Source organism: Choloepus didactylus, chromosome 21 (assembly GCF_015220235.1).
Source record: "Choloepus didactylus isolate mChoDid1 chromosome 21, mChoDid1.pri, whole genome shotgun sequence".
Classification (NCBI taxonomy): domain Eukaryota; kingdom Metazoa; phylum Chordata; class Mammalia; order Pilosa; family Megalonychidae; genus Choloepus; species Choloepus didactylus.
Window position 1 is genome coordinate 29,183,803 of NC_051327.1, and position 12,360 is coordinate 29,196,162.

At 50.0% G+C, this 12,360-nt stretch overlaps 1 protein-coding gene across 2 annotated transcripts in view; it reads left to right on the forward strand.

Annotated features, from left to right (window-relative positions):
- The first annotated feature begins 3,663 nt into the window (after window positions 1–3,663).
- PDPK1 (3-phosphoinositide dependent protein kinase 1) overlaps window positions 3,664–12,360 on the forward strand; it is a 92,325-nt gene continuing 83,628 nt past the window's right edge. Inside the window, exon 1 of one of the 2 annotated variants that reach the window (XM_037813523.1) lies at window positions 3,664–3,806. In XM_037813523.1, coding sequence (XP_037669451.1) covers window positions 3,783–3,806 — 24 coding nt within the window. In that variant the 5' untranslated portion in view covers window positions 3,664–3,782. The remainder of the gene's footprint in view (window positions 3,807–12,360) is intronic. The other variant, XM_037813524.1, reaches the window with a different exon arrangement.

The window sequence follows — 12,360 nt, forward strand, 5'->3', positions numbered from 1 at the left end:
GGCCATGACAGCACCCTCCTAGCCCCCCTCCCCCGGGCCCCCTGCAGAAGTTCTGGGCAGGGGAAGAGGCAGATGAGAACCAGGGAGGCCCCTTCCCCAGCTGGGGTGCCAGTGAGCTGCGCTGAGCCAGGGCGTGTCACCTCCCCTCCTGCCTGTTGTCCCGGGATGGGCACCCAGACCCGATCCAGGGAGGGGATTCCCTGCCGCTCCGGAGGTGAGAGGAGCAGCCTGGCCTGGCCCGGGCTCTGCACTTTGCCGTCACTGAGGCCCCAGGAGAACTGAGAACCGTCCTCCTGCCCCTGGCCTTCAGCTGCCTCTGGGTGGCAGCACCCCGTCTTCCCACGCCCCATTCCCCAGGGCCTGCTGGGGCTCCATCACCGCCTCCTGCTGCTCTAGTGAGCTCCAGCTTCTCCCCAAGGTTTTTCCTTCCCTCCCTTTCCGTCTCATTTCTAATTACCCAAGAAATCTGCCACTCAGCTTTGTTAATGTATTTATGTGTGTACGAAGAAGCCCGTCCACTGCCAGTGGGAGCCATCGCTCGCTGTTTGGCATGTGTTTCCTTCCCGTCTTTTTCCTGCACAATTGCAGATATGTTTACGTGTTTATAGGTATATGGGTTGTTTGAAAACATTCTTTGGATCTTTTGATACTTCTTATTCTGCAACTTCTTTGACTTCACTTTTTTTTGCTTCTCTCTTTTTCTCTTTTAGCACTTTGCACTGTTCTGTTTTTTTTTGTTTTTGTTTTTGTTTTTGTTTTTGTTTTTTTTTTGCAGTAACTGCATAGAATTTGCCAGGATGCATGTACCGTAATTTATTTGGCCATTGTCCTGTTGATAAATATTTGGATTGTTTCTCAATTTTTTTTCCTGGATATTAAAGCAGTGCTGCCACAAACTTTCTTGCACACTTTACAAAATGAGTGAGAATGTCTTAGAATTTCCAGGAAGAAGATATGCTCATTTTATTAATCTTTGTAGCGGTATGAAGCCAAGTAAAAAGGCTTACAAGGAAAAACAACAGCCCCTGCCTCATTCTCCTTACATCCCATGACTACTGTTTAAAAACAGTTTTCCTGGTATTTTTGCCCATCATTCTGAATAATACGGTTATACTCTATGCCTTGATTCATCATCTGTAGTCTTTATTGCCTTTCTTTTGGAAGAAGTGAGGATCGAGCTGCTTACACCCCCCTCCTGTCCCCTCTCCTTCCAAGGTGTAGCATAGTCACCAGACAAAGCAATGTATTCGTCTCATGATTAAGTTCTGCTGACAGCTGACGTGAGTGGTGCTTTCCTTCTGCTAAGGCTCTCTTTCTGGAGTTTTCCTCATCTCTGTCAGCTTCTCGGTACAACTTTCTATATGATGAAGCCCATCACATAATTACCATTTTCAGTATTTTTCTGAAATTCCCTGGAAGCCTGCTCTGCCCGTTTGCTGACTGCTGACAGCTTCCACCCAGAGATTTCTCTTCATCATCCATTTAAAATGGCATCTCGTCCCCTGGCTTCCTGAGACCACACTTACCCAATTCTCTCTCTTACCCACAGCGCTTTTCACTTTCTAACATACCATACAACTTACTATATTTTTATGTTTTCTGTTTCTCACACTCTGCCCAAGTAGTATATGAGTTCTGCAAAAGCAGGGATTTTTGTGTTGTGTTCACTGATGAATCCCCCATGCCCAGCACGGTGCTTGGCGCAGAGAAGAGGCTCAATAAATATCTGTCGAGTGGCCAGATCCTGGGACTTCCCTTCATCACATTCCTGTGTGTTCTGTGTTTCTTCTCCTGTCCTGGATATCACGTCTTCCTCTTTATTGGTTTACTCCTTTCTTTGGTGGAACACATCCTTCAGTAACTTTCTGAAACAAAGGGTGCTTCTGAGATCTATGTTTTTAGACTCCATAGCTAAATAAATACGTTTACAATCACACTTGGTATATAGTGGCGCAAATTTCTTAACCTGTCAAATGGTAATAAATATTGAGTATCTACCTCATAAGGTTGTGATGATTGTTTTGATGATAAATAAAAGTAAATCACATAAAATTGTTAGCTTGCTTTTAGGACAAGTTATCAATACTTGGTGAGGACCACAATGGAAAATAAGGTTGTTGGGAGGCAGTGGAATACAGCGAGTAAGAGCTGGGCATTGATGTGGTCAGGACTGGTTTTCCAACTTTGACCAAGGGCAGGCAGGCAGGTCACTCAAGCCTTGGCTTCTTCATGTGACAAACTTCAAATGATTGCACTCCCTACTGCTTAGGGGGCTGCTGAGGTGAAATGAGCTGGCACTCCTCGTGTGTAGTAGGGGGTATTGATGTAGGATAGCGTCAGTGTTCTCAAATGTTGGCTGTGTCTTGGTATGGTGGCAGAGCCAGTGTCTATCTTGAACTTGTCTTTGTCGTCTGAGGCTGAAGTTCAGCTGGAACCATCTTTGTGGAACAGTGCAGGCACGAATCAAGAGCTTTGAGGAAGCATGCGTGCTCTTTGACCCAGCAATGCCACATTCTAAGAATTTATGCTAAGGAAATAAGTAAGGGTGTGCCCAGTTTTACTCTACTGACACTTGCTCAGTATCCATTTAGAAGGAGCTTAAACTATACATGGTCACCGAATGGTGTCCCCTGCAGCCCTTGCAACACGGGAAGAAGGCAATCAGAGGTCAGGAGAGCTCTAAGGATGCAATACCATACTTTGTTAAGTGAAAAAAAGCAAATATCCAAACAGCATGAACTGACTGAGCCCTGCTGGGCGATGAGTTAGTTAGCTTTCTCTGTTGTTCTTTGAGGTATGCTTATGTGTCTACATTTCAGTCCTGCCACTGCCTGGCCTCTGCTTTGTCTGAAAAGTGGGGTGACAGTAGCAGGGGTGTTTGTTTAGGGTAAATGAGATTAGGAATGGAACTCCTTAGAGTACACACTGAATACATGCTAGCGACTACTACTCAATAATTCACTCTAGCCACGTGGGGTAATGGATGAGTTTATTTCATGGTTACCAGTCTGTATTATCTAAACGATCATTTAAAAAATACACATACATTGCTTTTGGATATAGAAAAAAGGTTATTTAACGCTATGAAAGTCTTCAGGTAACAAGGATGAGCCTAATACGAAGACAACATCACCATCAACAGTTAACAACATAGTACGTTCGTGGGCAAAGAGAAGTTCTGAGGATGTCCACGGACTATTAACAGTGAAGAGATGGTTTTCTTTTCTGCCTTATAGACGTGTCTTCAGGGCCAAAATGTCCCTCCGTGATCGCGTTCGTTTTCTAGCCATCAAAGGTGCGCCTCTCGGGGTTTACGCAGGGCCCGGCCAGGGGGTCGGAGGCGGGGGTTCGAGCCCCGCTCCGCCGCTGCCTCGGGCGTGACCTTGACCCGAGTCGCGGCCCCTCGGAGCCTCAGTTTCCCCTTCTGGAAGACCAGGACAGCTGCTCGCCCTCGCCCCGCCCCGCCCCGCGGGCCCCGGGATTGGCTGGCGCGGGCCCTCCTCCCAGGCGGGGCCAGGTCGTGGCCGCCCGCCGGGCCCCAACCCGGAAGTGCAGCTCCGAAGCGGGGGCGGGGGCGCGGCCAATGGGCGCGGGCGGTGGCGGCGCGGCGGAAGTCCCGCCCAGCGTCGCGCGGGGGCGGGGCAGTGCCGGGGGCGGCGGGCGGCGGGGCGGGCGCAGGATGAGGGCGGCCATTGCTGGGGCTCCGCGGCGGGGAGGAGGACGCTGAGGAGGCGCCGAGCGGCGCAGCGCTGCGGGGGAGGGCCCGCGCCGACGCGGGGCCCATGGCCAGGACCACCAGCCAGCTGGTGAGCGCGCGGCGGCGGGGCAGGCGCGCCGGCTTCTGGGCACCGTCGAGCCCGGCGGCCGCCCGGGGCCGGGCGAGGCGGGGCGGCCCGGGGTCCCGCGGGCCGGGCGGCGCCTCACCTGCGGCCGGGCCGGGGGACGCGGGGCCGGCCGGGGACGCCGCTCTGCGGCCGCGGGGAGCCCGGGCCCGGCTGCGGCGGGAGCCGGCGCGGGCCGGGGGCGCTGACAGACGCGCGGAGGGCGGGGCAGGCCGGGGAGGTGTCGCCCGGCCCGGCGGGTGGAAGTGCCTGGAAAGTTTGTTCGCGGCGCGGCGCGGCCTGGAGCCGAGCCTCCGGAGTTACCTTTCGCTTCTGCCCGAGAGGAATCGCCCCGGCCTTGGCCTGGAACCCGGCCTCGGCGCCGGGGCGAGCAGCAGAGGCGTCAGAAGGTGCGGCTCCGTGCTCTAAGCCCCTTGCGCTCCCGGGACCGCGTCTCGGGATCAGGGCAGAGCCCGGCGGCTTTGGGGTGCTTTTCCTGCCTTGGGGCTCCGCTCTCGGCCCCAGGCTCCCGTGTGGTGGGAAGCCCCTGAGAGCCGAGCCTGCACCCAGCACCGCAGGAAGCGGCGCTTGACAGGTGGGAGGGAATTTCAGGGAAAAAAGCAAACCAGTACCACTTGTTGGGTTAAATGTTTTGCTGCAAGTATCACTAGTGTTTCCGTGTTTTCTTTCTGTCGGTAAAAGTATCCGTGGTGTGTTTATGTTTTCGCTCAGTTAAGTTCTGGAGTCTTGGGAAGATGGTTGAAGGATTTGTACCTTGTGTGCGAAGGTGAAGTGAATGGCAGAAGAATGTTCAGACAGCCTACAGTAGAATTTGATTTTAAAAGTAGAAGTCCTTAAGTGAAAGAAGACCGTTAAGTGGACCTGGTCTCTTATATACCAGGGCACCCATTACTGTAGTGATTCTTAATTTTTTTGGGGGGGGGATGGGGGTGAGCCCCTTTGAGACACTGATAACAGGTACGGACCCAAAGCCGCAAAAAGTGCACAGCTGCACCAAATGCTGTCACTCTGGAATAGAAGGCCCTGGAACCTCCTGCCGCTCGTCCCTGGGCTCCAGGTGAAGAACTTGGGTCTCTAGAGATGGGCAATACTGCATCAATCCAAGGAGGACCTGTTCAGTTGAGGAAAATGGTGGAAGGTGACAGGGATGTCACTGACTATTGCGACATGGGTGGCTGTGTGCCCCAGGGGGCCTGGGCTGATGCAAAGACCCAAATCAGGCCATTTGGCTAACCCTACCGGAGGCTGGGGATGGATGACGGTTGTGGAAGTTTGTAAAATGAACCTTCACACAGGGACACTGTGGCTATGCAAGGTGTGTGCTCTGATGGCATCCCCAGGAGGGGCAAGAGCACATCTGCCCCCTGCCTTGGTCGTTCTGCCTGATGGGTGACGCCTGACAGCGGCACTTTTCTCTGCATATGGCAGCTGTTTAGTGCAAAAATGCTGAAAACCAGTGAGGAAAAATAACTGCGAAACAGAGGATGGTCCTCCATCAGAAAGTGAGAGGAACTAGGCTTTTGCGACTTTGTCACATAGATTCCAATCATACGTCTGGCATGTTCCCCGTCTCTAGTGGCTTTTCCACGCCTGGAGTGGGTTCACAAACCCCTGTCCCGATGATTACTGTTCCCAGCTCTAAGTGTCCAGCTGACAGGAGCAGTGTGAGTTGTGGAGTTAGAAAATGGATTAGCCCAGTTTGGAACTACAGCGGGCTGACAGCTGCGAGTTCCGTTTGTTGAGCAGGTGCAGGCAGGCACCTTGCTAGGCGCTCACACCTCCTGGCCCTGTGCTGTCAACAGTTTTGGGAGGAAGGTGTCATTTCCATTTTACAGGGGTGGAAACCGACATGCAGAGAGGGTGAGTACCTGCCTTGTAAATAGCCAAGTGCAGCTGGGACCCGAGTCTGAGTGGTGGGAGAGGCCCCGGGCTACACGGCCCCTTGGGTGACGGCCGCCGGAGGGAGGGTCTGCCGCAGCGGGTCCGTGCTCGGCTAAGGAAGCCTCCGGTGCCTCTGCCCGGGATGTCTTCCAGAGGTCACACCTGAGTGTCCTGACTCAGGCTGGAGGCAGGAGGGACGCCGTCACACGGCAGGACAGCATACTTATTTCCTTCGGAAGGTGGCTGAGCTCGGCGACCCCCGGAGTCTGCCTCAGCCACGGGCTGCTGGAGGCAGCTGTTTGAAAAGAGGCTCCAGGCCCTCCTTCCTTGAGGGCTGGTAGCTGAATGGGTGAGGCTTGGAATCCTCCCCTGGCAGGACAGCAGTGTGTAATGACTCTGTGAAAGGGAGGATTGGGGGTCTAGGTGGGCTGGTTCCCTGCCTTCTCTTGGGTGGCTCTAACCTTCAGAAGCATCGCTGCATTCAGGGGGAAGGTACTGGGAAAAGCAGCGAGCATGGAGCGAAGTGGCTTCTGATTCCCTTTTGGGTGGCTCCTTGCCTGGCTGCTTCTGGTTTGCACTGTGATGGTTTCTGGCCCCAGGGAAGCTCCCGCAGCAGTTATGGCGCCGAGTCCAGAGCTGGCAGGTGAGGTCCCAGAGCCAATAAGCGTGGAAGGGGAGGTCTGTTTTGCTTTCTGACGTGCATTTACAAGAAGAGTCACGGCAACAGCCTCGGAGAGACACAGGACCTGAAAAGAGGTCTCGGACAGCTGTACAAGGCATGTCTTTGACCTCTAGGCTGCCTTCACTTTGGGACAGGAGGAAAAGGAGGCTCCTGGGTGTGAACCCCTTTCCAGTCTGTGCCCCTCACCCAGCACCGTGAGCAGCCTGATCCGGGGACGGTGCACCTAGGCCAGGGGATTGACCCTCCTGTGAGACAGAGCTTGGCAAGTGCGTGATGAACTGGGAGACAGTGTTTTCGATTGTGTTTGGAAGAGTGTTTGCTGGCAGGACACTGTCCACATCCCTAAGGGGATCTTCAGAGCAAAGGCACTTAGAATTCCACATGTTCTTTCAGTTTTGCAACTAGACCAAGTGGTTGCTGCCCCTCTGCCCAGGTGACTCCCTCAGCAGGTGCAGGGGCCAAGGCCCACGTGTGCCGCATGCTCTGCGCCTGCCCTTGCGATAACAGGTGTCACTGGGGGTGCACAGCACAGTTGTTTTGAAGGCAGGCAGGTTCAAAGGGCGGTTCACAGGGGAGGAAGTAGCTAGTGTGGAAACTGTAAATTTCGAACATTTGTCATTCAGGTCTTTTCAGTAGTGCATTCTTTTGAAACTGGATAACATTCTTTTTCAGTGTGATACCAGGCCCTTTGTTTTCTTTAAATTATTCGACTATTGGGAAATGGTTGTGTGTTCAGTCTCTAGCTGTTAGATAAACAGACAGAGTGCATTTTCTCAAGGCGTAACAATTTGAAGAACTGGCTCCATCAGTGAGGGAATCTGTTTTGATGATAGTATCTTAGAGAAGAGAAACTTGTTTGGGATCATAATGGCTCTCGGGGTCTATTTTTCTGTGCTTGACGCTGTTGCATTTATATAGTTGCACAAAGTCTGTTTCCACCCTTTAGCCTTAGAAAGCTTTCCTAATATTCAAATTGAAGTTCTACTCCTAGAAATTCCAAGTAGTTTTAAGCTACCACGGAATGCTATTCAGAGAGATACTGAGTTCATTAGAGGATTTACTTTTATGGACTTCAAATCCGTGAGAGGGACTCATTCAGGTTTATGTTTAAATAGGTTAGCTGTAGACCCACAGAAGTTGGAACCGACAGTACTGCAGTTTCTGTTTATGAAAACGTTTGATGAGTCTGACACTACCAGTCTGCTCCTGAGTGCATGACCTGTTGAAGAATGAGCAAGTGTGTTCTTTCCATCTGAAGTTTGGCCGTGGGGCCTGGTGAAGGTGGATGTGAAGTTCCCACATGGCCCAGTGACTTCCTTCATTCCACACGGAGGGTGCAGGGCACGCTGGGCCAGCTGCTGGCCAGGGACCGACCTGCGCTCCGTCGGTGCTGCGGCCCCGCTGGCAGCCAGGGATGCCGGTTCCGGAGGATGGTGGCGTCTGTGTGCCAGCGGAGCTGCAGGCGGATGAGAGGCTGCGACCAGGCGGCTGCCATAGTGCAGTCTACATGCACCTGGTAGAGGCTTAGCTTTTACAGTAAGTTCATTGTTGAGGTTCCATTCTTCACTTGTTTTTCTCTTTTGGAATTAATTTTACTGCGGTAGGAGTTGTATCTCCAAGTGACAGCTGTGTTGGATGCTGTCAGGGAAGGCTGATAAGATTTGCAGGGAAGACTCAAGGCCTCACTGAAGTTCTCCTTAAGTACTTTGACAGGCAGCGGGGACTTGTGAGGGAAAGGGCTTAGAGTTAATGTTCCATTTCTCCCTCCCTGTTTCCAGGAGATAACGGAGGACGGCCTGCAGGGGGACCTGGGCACTCTGCCCCCCACCTAAGGCTTGGGCCCTACAGACCTCACTCTCGACCCCGAGTGTGAAATGTAGTGGTGGGGCCCCAGCGTGCCCTTGGCACTCAGCATGCTCAGATGCCCCCGGTGCTTTCCGTCCAGCGGAAGGACCTGGGGACCCATGTTCCCCTCTGCTTTCTCACCCCAGCGACAAACTACTTCCTAGTTCCCCTTTCCCAGTGAGGGAGGAAGGGAGGGACTTGCTGGCTGGGCCCCCAGGGTCCCACGCTCCTGTGACTTCCCCCTTCCTCTCCTGGCCTGTCACTTTGTTCCTCCTTGGTGAGGGTCCCTGCCTGGGACGCCCTCTTGGCAGCCAGGCCAGGCCAGGCCCTTCCTCTGCCTGAAGGAAGTCCCTCCAGTGGACCCTTCCCCTGAGGCTGCAGAGCCTCTTCTGAGCAGGCAGTTTCTCTGGAGCGTCTCCCTCCCCCGGCCTTTGGTCTGTACCAGATTTTGTTAGACTGTCTTCTGTTCCTCTGAAACAGGTTCTGCACCTTGTTACATCCTCATCTTTCTGAATCATGAGTCTCTCAGTGGCTTCTGTTACTCTTTTTCATTCTTTCTCCTCATGGTTCTCATACCTGGGCTTCCTCTGGTGTTTTGGTCTCATACTTGTCTTAACATTTTCACTTCTTGTTATCAAAAACATGTTTCATTCCTGCTTGTACATTCTGCATTCAGAGCTGTGTGTGTTTGAGGGGTGGTCTCATCATAAGCTGTCTCTTGCCTGTTTAGTGCTAAACACAAAGGCATTCCAAACTAGGAAGAAATCAAATGGCCAAAACATGGAACCATGTTCTGCCTTTTTGTATCTAGGGAAATAGAACTTAAAAATGGATTTGCTCTTTTTCTGTATGTTTATTATACTTCAGTAACAAGTTTTAAAAATTGTATAGTTTAAAAACACTTTCTGAGACTATTAAGTGAAAATGCAATACCTGGTGTTTGATGAAGGTGCAGGAAAATAGGACTCATTGTTTTTACAGAGGTGGTGGCCGTGGTGGTGAGTTGCCAATGTGTATTAAAACAGAGAAATACTATTTGGTTCAGCAGTTCAGTTTTTGGGAATTTAAGCCCAGGAAATAAGGTAGATGCAAAGACTTCGCTACTAGAATATTTACCACAGTTATGAAATAGGGGAGAGTTGGCAATATCCTCGACTCCCATCGGTGCAAAATAAGTTAAGAAGATGATGGCAAGTTCTGCTTATTTTCATGAGAGGTGGCTGCAAAGTGTTTCTCAGTGAAAAGACCTGGTTGTAAAGCAGTATGCCCATTGCGACTTATTTTTAAGGCACAGGAGAAAGAGGGAAGGAGTTCGCCACAGACATAATGTCCGTGGATATCTGGTTAGGGGTTGCTCAGCGGCTGAAGGTTCGTTAGTGGCTCAGGGTCAGCTGGAGCAGGGAGGCGGCTGGGAGTGGAGAGGCGGAGAGGTGTGTCCCCTGTCCTCCCGGGCCCTACCCCAGGAGGCTAGTCTTTCTCCCCCTAAAGAAGAGTTGAAAGATGAGCACCTAAACCCACCAGGTGACTTTTGTCGTGTTTGCTTGTGCATCTGTGCCTCCCCTGACCACTGTATTTTTTATTCTTGTCTTATTCTTTTGCTGAACCATTTGAACGTTGCAGACATCGTAGTATTTCCCCTCTGAATTGTTCACAGTGCCTTCTGATCACAAGGATTGTTTCCTACAGGATTCCATCGTCTAATACACAGTCCATACGCAGCCATTTGCAGTTTTCTTTAGTGGTCCTTAAAATGTTTTTTATACCTATCTTTTTTGTTGTTGTTGTTTTAAATAGCCAGACTCCAATCAAGGATTACTCATTTGCATTTGCGTTTCCCATAGTCGAGAACAGTTCCCTTGCCCACCTCCACCTCCCCTTTTTGTGCCTTCCGTGACATTGACATTTTTTTAAAGACCAGACCAGTTGTTTTATAGAATGTCCCACAATCTGGATTTCTCTGATTGTTTCCTCATCAGATTCAGCATAAATATTTTTGGCAAAAATACTTCTTAGGAGATGATGTGCTAACAGGTGATTCTTAATTTCTTCTTTTGTTTTAATACCTTCTTTTTTAGAACAGTTTTAGATTTATAGAGCAGCTGACGAGATAGTACAGAGAGTTCTCATATACCCCACACCAGTTTCCCCCCACTACTAACTCCTTAAATTAGTGTGGATAATTGTTACAATTAATGAACCAATACCAAAACATTATTATTAACCTAAGTGCATAGTTTATTCAGATTTCTTTAGTTTTTACCTGTTGTCATTTTTCTGTTCTGTGATCTCCTCCAGGGCACCAGCTGACCCTTAGTTATTACTTTGTCGCCCTCAGGCTTCTCTTAGCTGTGAAGGTATCTCAGAGTTTCCTTGCTGTTGATGACCTTGACGCTCTTGAGGAACACTAGTCAGACATGTCATAGAATACCTTTCTGCTGGGAGTTGTCTGGTGTTTCTTTCATGATTACACTGGAGTTATGGGTTTGGGGGAAGAAGACAGTGGTTTTCTCCCATTCTGTAGGTTGTCTTTTCACTTCTTGGTAATTTCTTTCAATGCACAAAAAATTTTAATTTTGATAAAAACGAATTTGTCTATTTTTTATTTTGTTGTTTGGGTTTTTGGTGTCATATCTAAGAATCCATTGCCGAATCCCAAGTCATGAAAGTTTGCCCCTATGTTACCTGTTAAAAGTTTAATCATTGTGGGAATAACCCAAGATGGTGGCTAGGTAAGACAGGGCAAAAAAACACCTCCATGAAAAATACTAGATATAAGCCAGAAAGTGACCCAGAGCACCAGTTTCAGCAATGAGCCAGCCAGACAAGGTCTGCTAACTCCACGGGGACTGTGCATTTGGCAAAACAGGGAGTCTGTGTTCTGAAAAGATTGAATGAGCCGGCTGAAAGTTCGTCGGCCACGCTGCAATGTGGGGAAACCGTGGGTTGGTGTTTGGAGACGGACTAGTTCTTTTTTTAAAAAAAAAAACAAACCTGGGACTGACTGCGGATGCAACGGCTAGGAACGCCCCTGCACAGCCCGGCGGTCCAGGGCTTCCCTGGAGGACCGGTGCGCACTTGTGACATGGCGCGGCCTTCCCTCGGCAGGGGTCCTGGAAGAGCACAGCTGAGAAGGGGGACCTGCTCGGAAATCCCAGGGACCCTACACCAGTGCCAGGGACTTGTGGGTCAGCGGCAGAGACGATCTGTGGTGGGACTGAGGTGAAGGCTTGGACTCTTGGAACAGCCTTAAATCTCTGGGAACACCTAGGAGATTTGATTTTTAAAGCTGCCCTGCCTCCCTAGCCGCTCAGACGCACGCCCATCATTCAGGGCGGACAGCACCAACAAACTTGGTGCACCAATTGAACCCCGCAAGAATCAGACCCCCACATACCACAAAGTCAAAGCTGGGGAGAACTGACTTGAGGGGAATAGCTGACTCATGGATGCCGTCTGCTGGTTAGTTAGAGAAAGTGTACACCAGCAAACTGTAGATCTGACAAATTAGAGATTGGTGTTTTATAGACCCTGAAAGAACCCCATCAATAAAGCCAATGCCAAGAGGCCAAAAGCAACAGAGAATCTTAAAGCATATGATGAAACCAGATGATATGGAGAACCCACACCCAAACACACAAATCAGAAGATCAGAAGAGACACAGTACTTGGTGCAGTTAATCCAAGAACTAAAATCAAACAATGAGAGCATGGCACAGGATATAAAGGACATAAAGAATACCCTAGGAGAGCATAAAGAAGAAATTGCAAGAGTAAATAAAAATAGAAGATCTTATGGAAACAAAAGAAACTGTAGGCCAAATTAAAAAGACACTGGACACTCATAATACAAGATTAGAGGAAGTTGAACAATGACTCAGCGTCCTTGAAGACCACAGAACGGAAAATGAAAGAATAAAAGAAAGAATGGGAAAAAAAATCGAAATAGATCTCAGGTATATGATAGATAAAATAAAATATCCAAATTTGAGACTCATTGGTGTCCCAGAAAGGAAGAGAAGGGTAAAGGTCTAGAAAGGGTATTCAAAGAAATTGTTGAGGAAAACTTCCCAAACCTTCTACACAATATAAATACACAAACATAAAAGCCCA